Below are 20,684 nucleotides of genomic sequence, written 5' to 3'. Positions count from 1 at the left end.
GTGTTGTCAGGTAAGAACAGAGCAAGTGGTGGCAGCTCAAGGACTGGGGTGCCAGCCCCGCATCGGCCCAGCTCCTCAGGGGTCACGTACTACCTGACTGTCTCATTTCACGCATGTATGCCTTTCCTAGTAACCCTGCCTCCTGTCTTTCTCCCAGCTCTGTTTTGTGATGTTCTGGACCCCCAACGTGTCTGAGAAAATTTTGATAGACATCATCGGCGTGGACTTTGCCTTTGCGGAACTCTGTGTGGTTCCTTTGCGCATCTTCTCCTTTTTCCCGGTTCCAGGTAAAGGAAAACAGAATGAGAGGAAAATTCCTATTTACCCGCAGGCCCTATCCAGTCTTCTTTCTTTAGAAATGTTTGCAGCCCTGTCCCAAACAAAAAATGGGTTTTTTTTTTTAATTCACAGTGGATTAAAAAGATGCAAAGACATTATCCAGTGGATTGAAAGTTTGAGAAACAAATCAAACAGGCAGCATTTTTTTCTTAAAGGACGAGGCCTTCCACTTCCTTAAACCCCTTCCAAGTTTAGATCAAACCTAAACATTTGCCAAGGGTGTCTGTGCCCCCAAACCAGCCATTTAGTACTTCACACACCAGCCACTGAGCCCCGCCTCAGTGCTGGCCTGTGCCCTGCCTGGCCTCCCCAAGCTCACACGTCAGGATGGGGAGATGGGGGATACAGAGCACTCTGCAAGTCTTTATGAAATACCAAAATGGGCGAGGTGGCCGTAGACCAGTGGTCAGGAGGCGGAGGAGGAGACAGGGAAGTGAGACAGGCCCCTTTTCTGCCCCCACGCCTCTCCCCTCCACACCTCCCCCAGCCTGTGGGCCAGAAAGACCTGGCTTCTGGTCCAGCTTCTCAACTCCCAGAATCAAAATGGACCACAATCAAGTTACCGCTTTTCTCTAAGTTTTCTAGACAGGCGGGATCAGCGCTTGAGGCTGGGCCGAGGTGGGGGTGGCCAGAGTAGCAGCTCTCCCCTCTCCCCACCCCCACTGGGAGATGGTGGTCATGGTGGGGAGTGGCCCTCAACCTGCTGTCTGGACACAAAGGGCTATGATGGGGGAGCCGAGGTGGGGACAGGCCTCCCCCAGGCCCAGAGGTGGCATCAGAAGCCCCCCCCCAGTAAGATGAGGTGACCGACTCAGGGCAACAGCAGCAGGGCCTGGGCCCCAGCCGGCTGCCCCAGGACCTTGGGTCTGCTGCAGGGGAGACAGGGCGAGAGGTGCAAGTCAGGGAGAGGCAGGATGTCGCTGACCAGTCCTTGGCTCTCCCATCAGTCACTGTGAGGGCCCATCTCACCGGGTGGCTGATGACCCTGAAGAAGACCTTCGTCCTGGCCCCCAGCTCCGTGCTGCGGATCGTCGTCCTCATCGCCAGCCTCGTTGTCCTGCCCTACCTGGGGTACGTCGCCGGGGGCTGGGGTACATCGCGGGGGGGCTGGGGTGCGTCGCCAGGGGCTGGGGTACATCGCTGGGGGCTGGGGCTGTGCTCCTGCTGCTGCGTCCGAGTTCTGTCCAGAAGTTAAATCTGCTTTTTCCCCTGAACTCCCCAAGCATGTCCCCAGCTTAGAAATGCAGAGTGATACCTTGCTTCTCTGCCTGGGCACCGGGGGGGAGGCTGCTGAGATCCATTCCAGAAGAGTACTTTCTCGTCCGGCTCCCACACAGTGTTCACTGAGCATCTACCACGGTGTGGCAGAACCGGAAGGGACAAACACAAGGGAGCAAAGGTGCCGCCTTTGTCCTCAGGGGCTCCGGTCTCCTAGGAAGGGGCATAGTCAGCCCCACAACTAGGAAAACCTCACTACACGGAGAGGAGGGGCAAGATGCTTTGGGCCCACGAGCCGGGGGACAAGCCCACCTCCCCTGCCCCCCAGCAGTGCTGAGCTGAGGCCTGGAGCTGGGGTGGGAGTTGGCTGGGCTCGGAGTTCCAGGCCCCCCCCCCCCGCACTCAGGTGGACCGTTTCTCAGGTGCAGCCCTCATCATCAGATCTCTAATGCAATTGTCCCGTCCCCCTGTTGTCCACCCCTTTCCTGAGTTTCAGCTGGGTTTTGACTTGACTATGCCTCAGCACGGCTTTAACAGACGAATGTCCCCTGTGTTCTCATCCCCAGGGTCCATGGAGCCACCCTGGGTGTGGGCTCCCTCCTTGCAGGGTTTGTGGGAGAATCCACTATGGTCGCCATAGCAGCGTGCTACGTCTACCGGAAACAGGTGAGATATGGGGACAAAACCGCACACCTGCCCCAGGTATAAGGAGTCATGTCTGCACCTGAGGAGGAGGAGGGGAGGGGAGGGCAGAGCCACCATCGGGAGGGACTGCAGGGAAGTGCCGTGGTTGGGCAGAGGTAGGCCTCCATCAGCTGACAGCCCGGAAGTGGGAGACGGGATCCCTGAGTGCCTCTCCCAGTCCAAGCATGGCCGACAGCCAGGTAACCCCACCGAAAGGAAGAGCTGACTGAGATGCAGCATCAGCAAGGTCACCCCAACCATAAACAAGGGGTCCCCTGAGACCCTGTGGCCTCTCCCTGCTCTTGGCTCTGCTGCAACGTGCCCCTGTCCCAGCCCCACGCTGATGAGTCTTCTCTGGTCTAGAAAAAGAAGATGGAGACCGAGTCGGCCGCCGAGGGGGAGGACTCGGCGATGACGGACATACCTCCAGCAGAGGAAGGGACAGACATTGTGGAGATGAGGGAGAACGAATGAGGCGCTGCAGGGACAGCTAAGGTGACACTTCGGCGTCATCTGCTCTCCTGTCGTGTTTTTTTCCGGTTTTGTTTTTGGTTTTTTGTTTTGGTAAAGCAAGAGGCCTTGATTCAAAGGTTTCACGGACACGCTGGCATACTGGGTATGCTCACGCTGATGTGGGGGCCTGCAGAATGGGCTTGCCACTGCTTTGTGGAAACAGAACAATTGACTTCATGCCCCCGCTTCGTGAAAACCCCAAAGACATAGCTGCCTGGTAGTCTACGTTGTCTCCCCTCCCTCGGACAGTCTCCACTTGGAACCAAAGGACCACGGCACACCCCTTGGCCACCACTGCCGAGCAGGCCACAGACTCACCCTGTCCCTTGCATCACTCTTAAGAATCAACAGGTGACAACTCGGCTTTCTTTGATTGGCTTCCCAGTAACATGGCTGTGCAAAGAGATGTAAGCCAGCAACCTCCCACCGTGGAGGCACAAACCGTCTGTGACACGCGTGTGGAGGGCAGCACCAGGCTGCAGCCCAGAGTGGCCGTTCCTGCTCAGGAATGGATCTGTGAACACACTGGACGGACGGACAGATGGAAATCATCTCCCATGGGAAGGTTTGAGGTGCCGTGGGAGCAGCAAACTGATACATGCAAATGATAGCGTCTCACCTCACATTTTTCCTAGATTTGAGTGTGCGCGCACTTTCCCGCACCGCCATGTACATACGTGAGCTGCCTTGTTCAAGGTGTCACAAAAGCGCATCTCCCCATCGCAGCGTCCTTGGGCATGACTTTCCCAGAAGGCTTGCTTTTCACTTACCTTTCCTGAAGATGGCACTAGAGCAAGTGAAACGGAGCATTCTAACTTTTACATGTTAGTTTTTAAAGGGAACTGAAGCTTTAAGTCATAATCTAGCATTCTAATGCCAGGTTGCCGAATCGTCACTTGGGAAGTAGATTTATGACCTGGTCCTGCCATTCTTAGTCCTCACCATGCGGTACAGGTAATTCCGAGTGTACTGTATTCCCCTTTTACGCCACACGAGAAAGCAAGACATTTTATAAACCACAGCAAAGTCACTATGTGATACTCCCTGAAATGATACATTTGAAATCCATTTAGTGCAGTCTATTTTTCTAAGTTTTGGAAAGCGGGTTTTTTTCTTTAAAAAATTATGGACACAGTTCACTAAATTCTTGATTTAGTCAAAATTCCTAGACTGAAAGAACCTAAACACAAAAAAAAATATTTTAAAGATATAAATATATACTGTATATGTTATGTAATTTATTTTAGGCTATAATACATTTCCTATTTTCGCATTTTCAATAAAATGTCTCTAATACAATACGGTGATTGCTCGTGTGCTCAAGGTACCTGCAGTTGAAAACGTATTGTATCCATGGATGTTGTATCTTGTTTGTAGCAGTTTTACAGTCTGTCATTTGTATATAAATGTAAGGGTCAGTAAATGACAAGAGAACTATTTTTCACTATGAGTAACAGGGGTTTAAATGGGTCAGGTGGTGTAGACTATCGTGGGAATGGACATACATGCTAGAAGAGCAAAAAGAAGGAAAAAGTCAAGCCTTTTGCATTTATTGCTTTCAGTGCTGTGTAATCATATCGTCCCTCATAGAAAAAAAAGAATGTAAGGGCTTGGAGTCAGCCATGAACATCACAGGGTCCATTCACATGTCTGGACAAATCCCCATGTGCTTCCTGTGAGCAATTTGTCATATATATATATATGCAGAAAATTAAGATGCATAACTTTGGGGTGTTTCAGGGGCAGATCTGAGAGGATGGGGGAAAAATCTAATTGTATCAGCTTTTTTAAAGTACATGACTAGAAAATTAAACAGCAGTATTTTTTAACATGTGTGATTAGTATTTCATGCTTGTGGGGTTGGAGCTTAAAGAGCAAATTGAAAAAGCAAATTCCTTCCCTCAAAATCGAGGAAAGACCCCCCCAGGCTCCTTATGCAACTAGAAGAGGGCATTCTGACATCAGAAGCACTTTCAGGGTGAAGATTCGTGGGCCATGGTATTTTGCTAGTTTGGGAAAACACGGGCCGCAAGCCCAGACCCAGACCGCCACGATGGAGCTGTGACTCTGCAGGACGCCCGTGTCCAAGACCTTTCTTCCTGAAGTACACGCTCCCCTGACACAGTTCCTTCGTTGGCTTGTGCTGCTAAAACCCGCCGGCCTGACAAGCACACACCTTAACTTCTAAAGCAAACCCCACCGCCGGCAGGTTCTTCGGCACGGGCTGGGGAGGGGGGGGCCCTTCTCCTTCCCACTTTTCAGGGTGATGGGGGGGCACCCCTTGGACTTCATCGACCAAAGAAACCTTCCCCCGACACAGGTTCCTTTTCTCTTGCAAGTCACTCAGGATTTCTGTGAAAGCCTCAGGCCAAGGACTATGCAAAGACCAGCCATGACTTTCTCAGTGTGGACCGGTGCCTTGTAGACACACACAATCTAATACCACGGGAGCATGAAGCTGCTTTTATTTAGATGCTGAGAAGTGAGTTTGGGCCATTCAGAGAGGTCTTTCCAACCCGGGGGTCTTCTCTGGGCCAGCTCAGGTCAGAGCAGCTGGTTGTGTCAAAGCAGGCCGCTCTTTGCTTTCTCATTCTCCACGCAGCTGCCGTGGGCTCTGCCCACAATGAGCGGGACCTCGGTGCCACTGGCATCAGTGAGACACCAAGATCTGAGCAGGAGGAAGCAGGCCGGGCTGGCTCCAGGAAAGACGTGATTGGGCAGGACCTGCCGGCCATGTGGCTCGGCGTGTGGCGAGGTTTGCACGTTGGCCGGAAACCCTCACCTGCTTGGGATTCCTTACTTTGGGCACAAAGGCCACAGGTTGACATCAGCCACACCCCCTCGCTGCCCAGGTTTGGCTGGTCTTGTGCCCAAAGGTCATCTTCTCTGATTTGCATGTATGTTTTGCTTTGTATTTTAGCAGTACCAGGTGGTCTGGCTCTGAAACTGCCTGGGACGGCTGATACTCAGAAACAGAAACTTCTGGCTTTGCTGTAGGGTATATTGGATGGCTAAGGAGATTTCGTTACGGTAGTAAAAGCACTTTCTTTTTCACTCCTGAGTCCTTGCAATAAATAACCATTGCAGGCGCAGTGGGCAGGAGGCCCACAAGGAGGGAGGTCCAGACTCAAGATGGTCCATCAAGCCAGACGCCAGGGTGCTCTCCAGCCGGGGCCCAGCTCGGTGGTCCCCACATGCAGCCTTTTCCTGCCTCTCCCGCAGTCCCCAGACACCAGAACTTACTCAACGATAACTTTAGAGCTAGATGTAAAAGAGTTAACACCGACTGACCCTCCGAACTCCTCCTCACTTGGGAATCATCTGGAAGGGGCAGGGGGAGGTCAGCTGTTTTGTGCCCTTAGTTTCCAGAAACATACCCATTTAAAGACTCAGTAGCTCTCTGACTGGATTCTTTTTTCCTTCTTCAAACTGAAGTGGGGGAAAGACTGAGAAAGTAGTACTGTTGTTGTAATTAAATGATTACTTTGAGAAAAATTTTCTTGTATTCAAGAATCCTTCTATTTCTGAATATCTCAGCAGACCAGTGCCCAGGACAGCATGAGCTGGTATGTACCCACCAGCCAGGGTTTCTGGCTTCCTACTTTGCAGGCGAGCTGCCCTCCTAACTTAGGATGAAGTCTTCATCAATCAAAGCAATGCTCGGTCCTTTTATGTGCTAAGTCCTGACCTTTATGCATATAGAGAACCAAAATTGCAATGAGCAAGGCTTTGTAGCACGTGGCGATCTGTAAGTGTTTAGAGGTCTGCGTTGCGTGTGCAGCCGATTCCCTGAAACCAGGCTCCCACCTGCCTTCCAAGACACAGCCTCAGGCACAGCCCTCACAGAGCTCTTTCATAAAAAGCATTTGAACCGTAGAAAAGCATGTTTTTGAGCAACGTGTTTGGTAAACATTCAAGATGGTCCTCTGTGTGGTTACTTGGAGTCTCTATTTCTGGCCTTTGAAGCAGCAAAACACCACGTGACTCATCAGCTGATCTAACCACACATAAAACAGGATGTAGAGAAAATCTGAAGAAAAATAGACCAAAAGGCCCTGCTCCTACCCTTTTACAGGTTAAAAGTCTAAAATGAACTACCTAAGTGTGCAAAATGTGAGACGTGTAATTACGTAATCAACCCACACCCAACGCTGAAGTCAGGAAAGGTGTAACAAATTATAGTGTTTACTGTCTGATCTCAAAAAGGGAAAACAGTGAAGGGGAGGTGGTAAGATCTTGCTGTAAGTTGACTTCACTTTCTTCTCCCGAGGGGAGGTTAGAACTATTCGCTGTGGCAAAGCAGCTCATCAAAGGTGCACCTCCAAAGTCTTTTTTTTTTTTTTAATCATCTCTGCCAAGTCCAAGTGGTTCCAGGATAATTTTTTCTCTGCTTCATTTGCAATCAACCAGGGTCTCTGAACGACTGTAAGATCTATGCACTTTTATAGATGGCTGTCAGCTACCCACAGATTCAGCACATGTTTATTTGGTGCCTCTTTTTAAGTTAGGAGATGTAACTTAAAGTGCACTTCACTAAAGACTTGGCTTCTACAGTCCGTATACGTAAACAAAAGCGCACAAGACCTAGGAACCCTTTCTCTCTCCAGAAGAATACGTGGTTTCCTTAGGTTACAGTGGGGAGATGCACCACTCGCCCTATGGCTTCGTGGAGACTCAGTGATGTACAGAGACTGGTCGTTACTGTGAGGTTTAGAGGCAGATGTTGTCCATCTGTGAACCAGGGACAAGAAATGGTGACTTGGGAGTGGGGACCACTACAGCCAGGTGGATTCTGGTTCCGTGAAGTGTGGGGCCACAGACATGGGGGACCCACCGTTTGGATGAACCTGATACTGAAAGCAAAGTTCAAGCCACTCTGGATGAACAAAGGAGGTACACGGTACCTCAACGCCAGGCACCCAGCACCCGAGGCGTGGCCCAGTCACCGGGAAGCAGGCCACTCCCCCACACCCACAAGGCCTATGGGCAAACACACTGCTCCTTCGACCCACACCACATTCGGTTTGCTTCGTAGTGTATGGAAAGGGCAAATATCTGAAGCTGGAAAGAGCAAGAAGCTCGTCGCGGGGCTTCAGAAACCTTGACAGAGCCACACGGGGGCTCCTGTTCAGCAGCGACAAGCCTGTGCTAGTTCATACAAGGAGAACTTCAGCGTCACTCACACCTCTCTGGCCTCACGGCGGCCACCTGTACATCGAGAGGGTCCAGTCATTATTGCCAAGGCTCCTTCCTGGTCTAACAGTCCGTGTAGGATCTGGGATTTACAACATGGTACGGGATCCTGCAATGGAGAAATAAAATTACCTCATTCTTTCTTTCAGATCTGAACATTAGCAGTGATCCAGAATTTTTTTTTTAAAACAAAATTAAGTCTCCTGGGACTCATTATTCTACGTGAGCTGTGGCTGTCAGCTTACAGGCTTTTTGGTTTCACGTCAAAACTGTGGGTTTAGTTTAAACTGTTAAAGCCAATCACATTAAAATATTTGTACAGCCTTCATTAAAATTGACTGCAGAGGTCAGTATAAAATATACGTTGCATTTAAATGCTGTGTATGTATTTCATAGATGTAAGTTTTTGCATTGTTAAGAGCATTTATATATGCTTTTCTTTTTTGGAATTTTTTGGAGGAGGAGGAATTTGTGCTCATATATTGTCAAACAGCTTTCATATTTTAATTTTACTTTAAGTAAAGCTTAGATGGTTGGCATATGATTGAAATTGTTTTTAGTTTCTTGATTTTCTTGTTCTAACCATTAGTCTGTTTACATGCCCCAAATTATATGGTTTCCTAATTCTGACTACAATTTCCCTTTTTTGTCAAACGTACATGAGACATTAAAATTTCCCCCTTTGCCTTGGTAGCTAAAACCTCTAGCCACTGGGATATTTCCCCAAACTCCCTGTCTTATTTAAACATGAGCCATTTCTTCAAATTTTATTCTGTATTAAAATGGATTTTTACTTCCCACAACTACAGCAATACTGAAAGATCTTCTCTGAGGCCCAGCTTCTCCCCACCGCTTCTAGAATGGAGATCCAGACAGCCTGGCTTTAGGAAAGTAAGAGGTACAGCATGTAAAACCCCACCTGCCCACATCTGAGAGACTTGCTCTTATCAGTCTTTATGTGAAAAGCATTACTGTTTTTTCAGCTATAATGTCTTGACCTCAAAGAATGATGGCTCTCATTTTTTTTTAACGTCCTATGAGAGATTATATAGAGAATGTGTTTTTTTACATACCTGAAATCAACAAGGATGTAAGCATGCTACTGACCTGCTTCTGACTGCGTGTTCGCTTTCCTGCTTCAGGACATGTCTGAGTTAAAATGCCAGTGGCAGTACTACCTCTGCCATGCTGCCCTCTTACTGCCTCTAATACCACATGGTTTTGAAGTCTTAGAGGTCTTCCTGCTTGGCTATGAGGTAGGGTGTGGAGCTGTACTGGCCCAGACATTGTCAGCAAATCTGCACCCTCCCCACACTTTCTCCTGCCACCCCAGATGAATCACATGCTCATCCTCCCAGAAACCTCCTCCATGACACACCCATCCCTCACTGTCACACTAACCCCCATCAGTCCTCCCCTCTAGTTTCTCTCACTTCCATCCCTCCCTCTGCATCTTCTGTATTCCCACTGGCTTAGCTCCAGGGCTCCTGTTCACCTAGGGCCTGGATGCTACTGAAGCCTCCAAAACAGTTTCCCTTCTCCACGCTCGTGTGTCCACCTGGACAACAATGTAAATGACCCCTCCTAGAGTTCTGCAGTGCATAGCCTGCACAACCGTTCCCAGCGGCCTGCCCACTGCCCCCTTCCTCACACATTGCAGAAGACTTTCAGTGTTCATATTTGTCTTCATTTCTAAGGGCTGAGGGCTTTTAATCAAGAAGATGTTAAAGTAAACCACAAGCTGGTTCATGGTTTTGAAACACCTGTCTCTACTCTGCCTATTTATGAATTGTCCTAAACCACCCACATCCACACCTTATACAATGGTGGTAAACTACTGAAAGGTTTCACCTTGCGGTAAGTAGTTTAAATACATTCATAGATACAACTGAATGGGTTTTTAAGTTAATATCAAGGAGAAAACTAAGCCCTGTTCTAAGTTTTCCTTTTCAACACTTTGAAAGGCAATGCTGGGGTGAAGGGCATATTGGCATTGTTTATGTTCTTATATGCCCCCAGCAAGCTCCAGGCTCCCTACTGGACAATGCAAGCCAGTAAATACCACGCTAACTTCACAGTTCAACACACTGGTCTTTGCACAAAAGGAAAAAAGTCAGCAGCCGTGAGTCCTCATTCTATCTCTGCTTCTTATTAGCTGTGAGCCAGGCAGGTTATCGGATGCCTCTGGATCTGCCTCCTCTGCGCTAGAACAAGATCTTTTCTAGCTCCCCTCCGCTGCGACGTCAGGATTTGCAGAGCCGTCAACGGCGGTGCACAAAGGCGGGGGTGCACGTCCGCCAGGCTCCCAGGCAGCTTGGGAGCACCCCAGCCACCAACTCTACCGCCGGGCTCCTTTCAGCAAAGAAAAACTACTAGAGCTTTTACAAAACAAAACAAAGGCCAGTCTAACTTTGGGTTCAGAACCTTTGGATCCAAAGACCAAAAGAGAATGAACAAATAGAATAATTATTATCAAACTTCACATTATACCACACACCTAGAATTCTTTCCTCTGACTCGTGTACCAGGCTCTCTTGCTCTAAAGACAAGTAGCTGAGGAAAGCCGGCTATGGTCAGCCCCCGGGGCCCTGTTAGGAGAGATGCTCCCATGTTCACGCGTGACGGAGTCAAAAAGGGATTTCTCCCCGGTGCCTGGCAGCACCGCATCCCAGCTCAGCTCTGTTCTTCTTTCCGCCTTTCCCCCAAATGCTGCCACTGCCCAGATTCCAGTGGCCTTCCTCACCCTACAGCTGTGTTGCTATTTAATTCCACCTTCTTTAAAAAAGACTCCACCTGCCCACCCCCACCCCAGGCCTGCTCCCACCTTAGTTGGGAACCTAGTTTACATGCTCCTGGGTGACCTAATCTGGGCCTGTTTCCAATTCCAAATATACACTGGGGATCCCCAGGGCTGTTTTTCCTGCCCTGACTTGTTCCAGAACTGCAGTCCAGTCACCTCCCAACATCTCAGCCTTAAGCCCTGCCCCCCGCAGACTTCCACCCCTCTCCAGCTAGATGAGTCACATTAGCACCCGCCCGGACACCAGCCTACGCCATGTGCCACCTCTCCCTCAGTCAAGTCACTGACCTTGTCAGTTCTCGCTCCCAGCATCTCTCACTTCTCTCCCTCCCTCTGCACCCTCTTTCGTCCCACTGGTTTAGTTCAGGTGCTCCTGGTCACCTAAGGCCTAGATGCCAAAAATGGCTCCAGAATGGTTCTCCTTCCCAAGCTCATGTGTACTACTGGACCACGATGTGAATGACACCTAGAGCTTTGCAGTGCACAGCCTGCACAACCGTTCCCAGCAGCCTGTCCGCCTCCTCCCACCGCACATCTCACCCTGCTCTTCCAGGCTGGTCCTTCCTCTCACTCCAGGCACTGGGCTGCTGCAAGGAGGACTCTGCACTTACACAGGTGGGCACCAGGCTGAGTCAGGGATACATGTAGTAAACAAGGGCCCAGCTGGAAGGAGGATGGAAACACCCAATGAGAAGCAGTGACACAAAACAGGGACTCCTGGCAGTGCCCCAGCCTCCTGCTCCAAGCGTCTTAATGCCTCGCCCCATTCCAGAACCTGTGCACTCTTTCACACCTCACCCACGCTGAGGGAATCAAAGGACCAAGAGTAGATATTTTTTAAAAGAGAATTTGTAGAGATGGTTTCTTTGCAGAGCTACACCAAGCCTGTCTCCTCCTTGGGGGGAGTGTGTACATGTGTGTGGGGTTGGGGTGGGGTCCCTCGATGCCTTAAACCTAATGACAGGGCTCTTCAGGAGACACCCAGAGAGCTTGAAACGGGCCCCTACAGTGGTGGGCACTCGGTGGACAGGTGTCTGACTCCCCTGTCAAATTTGACGGGAGAGTCACAGGAGGGGACACCAGGGTGGTGACACACACCACGTTTGTCAGGGCAGAGGTCTTTCCCATGAATCAGGCCCGGGCCACACAGATAAACAAGCTGACCTGGGGTTTGTCTTACATCCCTAGCGGGTGAGTGGGGCTCAGAAGAACCTGGGGGTAATAACACTGGATTCCTGGAGCTGCAAAGGAGGAAGTGGTGGGTCGGGGTGGGACCATCAGCCACTTCACAGAAACTGCCGAGCTGGGGGCAGAGGTCTCCGGATCCCTGGAAGCACCCCATGTGAGAACAACAGAATGAGAGCTGAGCGCTGGGCAGGCCCAGGGAGCCATGCTGGTGTATGACGGCAACTGTCAGGAGAAAGATCTTCCACCCTCCACCCTTCCTCCTGCTCCGGATGGGGCAGTGAGTGATCAGCGGTTTCACTCCGGGTTCAGCTCGTCTGTCACACATGCATGTGAGGCCCAACATGGGGAGGTGTAGAGAGGGCCTGGGAGGGCCGGGGGGAAGGGAAGGGGAGGGCTGGGCCAGCTCTCCCTACAGCCCTGATGTTGGCACCTTGCCTGCCCAGAACAGACACTCTGGTGAATCAATGAAGGCATTCACACCTTCCGCCCCTGAACACACTCTGACCCCAGGTCACCTGCACAATCACCTTCTTCCCTGCATCCTTCTCATCTCCAACCCCCTCTTCTTATCACTATGGTCATGCTCTCCGTGAACTAAGATCACCCGAGCCAGTCCTTGTCACTTGCCTTTGCCACCAAAAGGGATCATCTCCCTGTAAAATACATATGGAAGAACCAAAAGTATTCTCACATACAACGGTCTAGTTAGACACTGTAGTAACAGATGTGTAAAGGAAGCGAGCAGATGGTTCCCAGAAAATGACCCACGAATGGCTTCTCCCAAGGAAAACATGCCTCGCCTTGCTCAAGTGAAGGAACGCAAACTGAAAGTCCAGCTATCAACTCAGCAAAGACCAAAGTTTGGCAGAGCTCAGCACTGGCAAGAGCCTAGCGAAACCGGCCCTCCCGCTCTGCAGGGGAAATGTTGTCACTCAGTGGTACCTCTTCAGAGGACAATCTAGCAAGATGCCTCAAGTTCACCCTCAACAAGGGAAAGAGGCTAATGTCATGGGCAAAGAACATGAAAAGGCCATGCAGGAAAGAGATACCACCAAACCCAGAGCACTGAGGATAAATGCTCCCCACTTATTACTAGAATCAAAAGCCATTTAAAACTACACATCTTTCTTCCTTTCCAAACTCTTTTTCTTGCCAGGTGGTCAAAGCTTAAAATTAAATTATCCCTAGTGTCACCCAGGGGACAATGCAGCAGGCCCTGCAGCACCTGCTGGTGAAGGAGAACTTCCTGCAACTTTTCGGAGGGAAGGTTGGAAATACGTATCAAGAGCCTTAAACATGGTCAGTCTGGAGATGCGTGAGAAGATTCATGAACGAGGAGGTGCCTTACAGCACTGCTTATAATTGAGAAAAATGGAAGTACTTGGTGTTAATTATATAATATTTTCTGAAGGTTTTTTTTTAAACCTTAGAGTGCATCACAGTTTCTCACCACCTTGTACAATTAGGATGTGACCTCCGAGAGTATCAACAACTTCCATGGCGTGTTTGCTTTTTATCTCCTCTGCATTCTTTCCGACATTGCAAGGAGTGCCATCTCCGGAATGAGGGGCACAGCACAGCCTGACAGCACTTCACCTTCCATAAAGTGCATTCCATCCGGGGAGGTGGCACTACGGGGTACTGGAAGACACTGTACTTGGCTTTAATACATTTTCTAAATTGTAACAGAGAATGAAGGGTAGTCACACCACTGTCACCAGACCTCTCAGCCATCTGGTGAGAGGTCACAGGGCCAGGCTGCAGGGTCCGGCCGAGGGTGCAGGTGGGAAGCAAGATCCCAAACTGGAGGGAAGAGCAAAAAAAAATCCTCACTCAGCCCTAGGGAGCTCGCGGGGAGCGCCACCCCAGGCTCTTCCGCCCAAGGGCCGAATCGGCTTTGTCCCCAGGGCTGTGCTGGGGGCTCAAAGTCTGGAATGAACCCACCAGACCAAGCAGGTCAGAAGGTCATTACCAGGCCACTCACACAGAGCCCAGACGAGACAGGGGTAGGAGTGAGGAGGGAAGACAAACAACTGAGAGAACCCACAGAAAAAAACGCTCAGATTTCCAGCAAGGCAGCGATGGGAGGTGGGAATGTACTGTATAAACAGTCTCATTTACACACATGTAACATGGCTTGTCTTTTCTTGATCATTTGATCCTAAGGGCTTCCTGAGGACCCACAGCCGGGGTCCCTGGCTTCCTCTAGACTCACCATGGAGGAGAAATGCCAGAAACGCTGCCCTGGGAACTGAGGAGAGCACCGAGTGCAGACAAGACGATGGGCAAGTGTATTTGTAGCAGACATTTTGTTTATTCACCCAGTCCAACAAGGCCATGAAGGCAGGCACCAGCTCACTGCGGCTGGCTAGCACAGGTCATCCCTCGGCTGCCCGCCACCAGCCCAGCGCTGCCCTCTGGATGCCTGGCCCGTCAGCAGGGGGGTTTTCAGAAGCCCAGCCCCATTTTGCCGAGACTCAGTTCTTTGACTCACAGGAGGGCAGCTCACTGTTGGCTCAAACTTCTTGCCCTAACCCCAAGAATACCTTTGAAAGCCCACTGTCTCCTCCTTCTCCAGGTCATTAACATCTTTCAGGGGCAGTCTGATTCATATGCAACGCTATCACACTTCTGGGGGCGCTTCCATAGTCTGGTTGGTTCTCGAACACTTGGGAGCACTGTGTACACCGCGGGCCTCTCCTCAGCAAGCACACGGCAAGGCTGGTGTGGACCATAGCCGCAGCCCCACTTTGCAGGCCCAAAGGATCTTCCTCGAAGCCTTGTTATGTGCTGGTGTCTCACTTCGCCCCCACCCTGACTCCCACTGGGGACAGCTGGTGGTGGAGACGAGGACTGAGTTGTCAGGAAGCGGAGTGACTGGCCCGAGCTCATCCGAGTGGTGAGCAGCCAGTGACGGGACTGCTACTGAATTCAGACCCAAGCCCAGAACCACACACCTAATTTGGGGGGATCACTTTAAGTGGGTCCAACACCATCATAGGCCTGTCTTGGGGGTGCTGGCAAGTTAATGCACTGAACCAAAATCTCCCAAGTCCTCAAAGTCAGGCATTTAACCAGAGCAACACAACCAGGCTTCTGAGCTTTTATTTTCTCAGTTTATTTTTAGTTATTATTTTTACAGTCCTCAGCGGCTGGGTTTGCTGTAGGTGACCAACAGCAAAACCTGAGTTGGCTCTGCCTCTGACCATGAAGACGAAGATTCAACACCTCACCCAGGGAACTCACACCCTGGGGCCAGGTGTCCGGCCAAGGGTGCAGGTGGGAAGCAAGACCCCAAACTGACAGGAGCCCTGGGGGCACGGTTTGCAGAGTAGGCGAAGTTTTTGACAAATGCTGACATTTTACAGTGTAAACAGGACACTCTGCTAAACAAGCCAAGACGAGCGGGCCAGGTTCACACCATGTTCCCAGCTGTCCTCCCTTCACAGCCCGGCCGACAGGGAGGGGACACCACTACCACAGGTAGAAGGTGGGTCATCATCCTCTCCCAATTCACAAGAGAGTCAGAAGCTGCTAAGATGCAGGTAACGGTACCAAAACATTTCTACAGACAATGAAAACGGGAAGGGAGTTCATTAAATACATTCATTTTGGCTTTGTTCCCATATCAAAGTCCTCAAAATTCCCACATTACCATGCATTGCTCTGGCTCCTGTAATGGGTACCATATTTTAGCACCATTTATGAGAATATAAATCAAGGCATTTTTTCATTACATAAAAGCTATTAAAATTAAGTACAAAAAATTATTCTGAAGCTCAGAATTAAGCTCAACCACCCCCGGTTACCGGGAAAACGACTGCCAAGGCTGTGGTTATTTCCAGTCCTGTATCCTTTCCCTGGATGACCTGTGTTCTGGCGACTTCATTCCTGACCCACACCTACACCCAAGGAATCGACAAGAATGAGATAAAACTCTAGTCAATGCTCTCCCTTACTATTAATGAGCTATTCATGAGCTTACAAAATATTGAAATATACAGGTGGCCATAAGGCTTGGGAACAGAGAGAACATAATAAATGGTTTATCGCTATGATACTTCAATACAATTAACCTATTATTTCCAGGCTTAATGACCACTCTGTACAGTTTAGTAATACCTACTAACCCATCCCACCAGTCCCAGTAATAAATTTCAATTTACAATGAAAAAAACTGCAAATGGGACAGCTCCCACCACCCTCCCAAATGTGACTGGGTCTCAGGCTGTGAGGCCTGGCACACAACAGAGTGTCACGGTGTAACTGCACACCAGCGAGCAGACACGTTCATACACACACACCCACTTCTAGTCACGGCCGAGCCTACTTTCTTCCTATTGCTACTGCTACCCGGGCAGGGGCAGCCAAACCACTTTAGTTTTGTGCTTTCCATGGCTCCAAGTTAGTAACTGGATCACACAAGTATTAACCATCAGTTGCCTGTGTCTTTTCTCACTACCTAACTCAGCCCTAGCTCCCTGGTCTCCCCAGCCTCTCAGAAGAGATCACCAAGGTGGTTTCCCAAGAGTCAAGCATTACATATTCTACTTCTGTTCAACAGGGGACCTAAACTTTAGAAAAAGGAATTTGTAGCCACACACACAGAAGTCCTTCCATTGGTTCAAATTTTTAGCCTTTTATAACTTAAGCCAAGGAGGTCTGTCAGGCATCTGTTGCTTTGTTTCTAAAAGGCATTTTTAATCTAAAATCAATTCCTTCTTCAGTTCACTTCTTACGGTTCCTCAGGTGATTTTAAAATTACTTGAACTTGGGCCCTGCCTTTGCTCAACTCTGGGGATTCTACAACTTACACATACATGTCAGACTCAGCACCTCACACACATTGAGGGCTTCCTTTTTATTGTTTTTAAGTAGTCACAGAACTTTTTAAAAAGGCATTTATGTATTTTTATGTATGCCTACAAGTAAGATTCCCTGGAGGTTTATACTTAGGAAAATACTTTCTCGCTTTCAAAGGGGGAGTGTCTCTGCAAAGCCTTGCTTAAGAAAGAGAAAGCAATCAAACTTTATTTTAACACCAAAAAGAAGACAAAGCCAGAAAGTCGGTCTGAGTCCTGTCTCCAGGTGCGATGGTAGGAGTGCCAGGTCACCAAAGGCAAGACAGCACCCGACCGTCATTATCTGGAAGCTCTTCAAAAAGCAGACCATGGACTCTTGGGTAAAACAGCACCTTGGAGTGAAGAGCGCAAGAGGAATAACACAGCCTCGGAAAACAGACAAACAATCACCAAAACAAGCACGCAGAAACCCACAAATGTGTTTTCTGACAGAGGTGTTAGATTCACGTGGCCTGAGCTTTTACCTGATAAGCTCCAGAATTGGAGGAAAAAAGAATAATAGAAGGCTACAAAGGCAGTGGTCTGTTTTCCACAATCAAAGGAAACTTTCACCCATCACTAACTGCACACACAACAGCACAAAGTATCAGCGGCCATACGAAGAGAGCAGGCTGGATCCTGGTCTGTGCATTTAAACCATTTTCAGATGTGCTGCCTTCCAAGCAAGAGGAACCGACATTTCAGATCCAATGCCACCGAGCCTAGATCATGAGTGACAGACCACGCGCGGGCCTCTTGTGCTCAGCCGCCACTGTCGCTGTTCCGGGTGTGAGTGAGATCAGTGGATGCTGTAAACACAGAAGTAGCTCAGCAGGTGAGGAGGGAAACCAGAAAAAGTTCTGAAGAAGTGGTGTTAATTCCATGGAACTTGTTGCAGGGAAATTCTTTTAGGCTTAATGTACCTTAAATGAACTCAAAGGTCTAAATCAAGCCTGCGTAAGGCAGACATTACCTTTCTGCCAAGACCAAAGGGTCCAAACTGCTGAACACTTGTAATAAACTCTGGGATAGAAAGGAACCTTCTCAAAATGCAAAGACAGATGATCATTGGTATTATTAAATTCAACAGTGGTTATGAACCAACGGCTGGATGGACACAGACCCCTACTGCCTTATACAACCTAAAAATTTGAAGCTATGCTTTTAAAAAGTTCAAGAATGAATGGAAGGCATTTCCTGTTGTAAGTTACATAAAAATGAAGTTACATAAAGTGAAGCATCAAAGTCAACAAGAAGTCATTATTATTACTTTCATTTGGCTTCTGGGTGCCTCTTTATTTCAGGCACCACTGCATTTCACAGTAAAAAAAACAAAGCCTCTCTAACACATTCACACACATTTAGAGCAAAATTTGATCCAAACACTCTAATGAGTAAGTACCTACCAAGATGTGGTGACTATTATTGATGAGGTAACGGGAAAAATACTAGCGTAACAGCCTGCATAGTTTTATGTGTCCTCTGAGTTTTCTCAACCAAGAGTTTTAATTTTTAAGTGAAAGCAAAACTTACATTTGCACAAAAGGTTTGCCCCTCTGGGGGCAAAAAACAGATCAGATAGCTTATAAACTATATTAAATTGGACCAAATGAAGATTTTAATTATTATAAGATAAAACTCGGTACTTTCAGGGTAACATCACCTCCACAAATACTGAGCCAGTTCAGGTGCTGCTGATACAGTCCTGAAGAGTGACCTGTCTGGTTCCTGGGAACAGTGTCTGCAGTCCATGCCCCACTGGACGATTCAGGCCCCAGTGCAGAGCATGCTCAGCTCAGCTGCCCTGCCCCACTCCCCGGCACCACCCTAGCTCATGACCATGCAGGCAGTCACTCTCGCCTGGGAACGCTGCCTCCCCCAGGCCTCCCAAACCAAATAGGGCAGACACAGCTCAGCCATGCTTTTGCACTTGGTTTGAGGACATGCTTCTGTTTAAACTTACTCATGAAAAACCTTAGGCACTCTGCTGTTACTCATCCCCTGCCGGCAGATGAGTTACATGAATTTGGCAACAAAAGCACGCTCAAAAAAACAGGGCACAGAAAGACCTGGATCCAGCTCACCGCCATCTCTGAACGCAGGTGAGTGCCTGAGTCATCTGGCCTTGGCTTCCTCTAGAAAAGCAGGTGGATCTGAGCCCTGTTCTGACTATAAAGTGGTGACCCTGTGGAACTGGAGAATAACGAACAGCCCCCGACTCTAGAGATCAACCAACCACAAGCAGCACCGGCCCACCAACCACGCACCGCCTCACCAGCCACCAGACCCGGTGTGTCCGCCACCTCAGGCGCCTGTCATGTTCCTGCAGAGCAAGGATTTCCTGGTGCCACTGCCTCCTCCAGCAGCAACTTCTCCAGCCTTGAAATAACTCACTTTTGGACCCAATTCTTAATCTTCTATTAGATAATCCACTTAGAATAGCTTCAATATGTAAATCCAAACCGCTTTCAGTGAGACTATCGGAGGATGTTATGACTGGCCCAGAATTCTACCACGTGAGGAGCCTGCACAGGAAGAAGGGCACGGCACAGACCCGTTACCACCAAAACAACAAACAACTACTATCTTTAAAAAAAAAAATTTGAAAGCCAGCTTACTATTAGAGAGGCTTTTGATTTGAGATATAAAGAACAAATTCCTCTCCAAAATGAGTCTCCTCTGATACAAAAGTGTTTGTTTTACGGAGATGCAGTCTGCACCTTTCAACAGGTGTGCTCTGAAGTTCTCCACTGAAACATACTGCATCACAGATGAGGGGGAAAACTTAGTTAATTCTTATTATTAAAAGCTACTCTTCAGAAATCCCAGTCCAGCTTGGCTCTCAGGGCCCAAGTGTCCTGTGAGGTCATTCTCAGGGACCCGCAGGCCCGAGGCCCAAGCCGAGGAGCTGCCCGCGCACCTTGGCCGCATTGCCGGGCCGTCTGAGTGTGTCTCACAGACTCGTCTCCTCACACACTCGGACAGGGATGTTGTAGTGCCGATCATCCTCGGCGATCAGGGTCACCACTGGCCAGTCCCTGGGTGGGTCGGTGGGGTAGATGGTGAGGAACTCCTCAGTGCCGTACTTGGAGAGCCGGTACACCTGGATGGTGTGGCACACCGCGTAGGCAAGAAGGAACATTTCAACCTGCAGGAGGAGCAAACAAGTGTGTGGAGGGATGCCCCACTGAAGGATGCAGCTCACCACCCGCTCCCTCCCTGACATCCCAGGCAGCACAGAGCCTGGCAAAGCCACAGCCTTTTTTCCGCCCCGTGGGCCCAGCCCCACTCCTCTGTACATGGGTTGTTAGGTAACAAACACACCATCAGGAAGGGATCATATGTCGGATAAGGGACCTGCATCCGGCATACATAAAGAACTCTTACAAATCAACAACAAAAAAGCAAATAACCAGTTTAAAAATTGGGCAAAGAACATGTACAGAATAGATACTTCTCCAAAATGGATATGCAAATGCCAAGAAGTACATGAAAAGTTATCAGGGAAATGCAAATCAAACCCACAGTGAGACGCCCCTTCCCACCCACCAGAATGGCTATAACCACAAACAGATAATCACGGGGAGTGACGGCTTCACAGGTACAAGGTTTTCTCTCAGGGCAATGAAACTGTTTTGGAACTTGACACAGGTGATGGTCACACAACACTGTACATGTACGGAAAGCCACTGAGCTGTACACTTTAAAATGGTTAATTTTGTGTTACATAAACTTCATCTCAATTCTTTTTTAAAAAGTGTGGTAAGGATATGAAGAAATGGGACTCTGAAACCTTGCTGGTAGGGATGTAAAACAGTGCAGTTGCTTTAAAAAAGTTTGGTAGTTCCTCAAAATTTTAAACAAAGAATTACCATATGGCCCAGCAATTCCACTCCTAGGTCTATACC

General features: G+C 49.0%; 2 protein-coding genes across 8 annotated transcripts in view; one reads left to right on the top strand and one right to left on the bottom strand.

Annotated features, from left to right (window-relative positions):
• ANKH (ANKH inorganic pyrophosphate transport regulator) overlaps positions 1-4,587 on the top strand; it is a 130,504-nt gene extending 125,917 nt beyond the window's left edge. Inside the window, exons 9-12 of the mRNA XM_032470204.1 lie at positions 158-287; positions 1,287-1,410; positions 2,124-2,223; positions 2,605-4,587. Coding sequence (XP_032326095.1) covers positions 158-287; positions 1,287-1,410; positions 2,124-2,223; positions 2,605-2,715 — 465 coding nt within the window. The 3' untranslated portion in view covers positions 2,716-4,587. The remainder of the gene's footprint in view (positions 1-157; positions 288-1,286; positions 1,411-2,123; positions 2,224-2,604) is intronic.
• OTULIN (OTU deubiquitinase with linear linkage specificity) overlaps positions 1-20,684 on the bottom strand; it is a 65,108-nt gene that overhangs the window by 18,057 nt on the left and 26,367 nt on the right. For 3 of the 7 annotated variants that reach the window (XR_004316095.1, XR_004316096.1, XM_032470232.1), the window contains exon 7: positions 19,697-19,924. Coding sequence is in view for 4 of the 7 variants with exons in the window: in XM_032470232.1 (XP_032326123.1) it covers positions 19,730-19,924 (195 nt within the window). In the remaining 3 variants the exon portion in view is untranslated. Of the gene's footprint in view, positions 1-6,948; positions 8,057-15,029; positions 19,925-20,684 lie in introns of those variants that run through there. The other 4 variants (XM_032470236.1, XR_004316090.1, XM_032470222.1 and 1 more) reach the window with 4 other exon arrangements.

The sequence above is a fragment of the Camelus ferus genome, chromosome 3 (genome assembly GCF_009834535.1).
Source record: "Camelus ferus isolate YT-003-E chromosome 3, BCGSAC_Cfer_1.0, whole genome shotgun sequence".
Taxonomy (NCBI): Eukaryota; Metazoa; Chordata; class Mammalia; order Artiodactyla; family Camelidae; genus Camelus; species Camelus ferus.
This window is presented reverse-complemented; position numbering and strand designations above follow the sequence as displayed.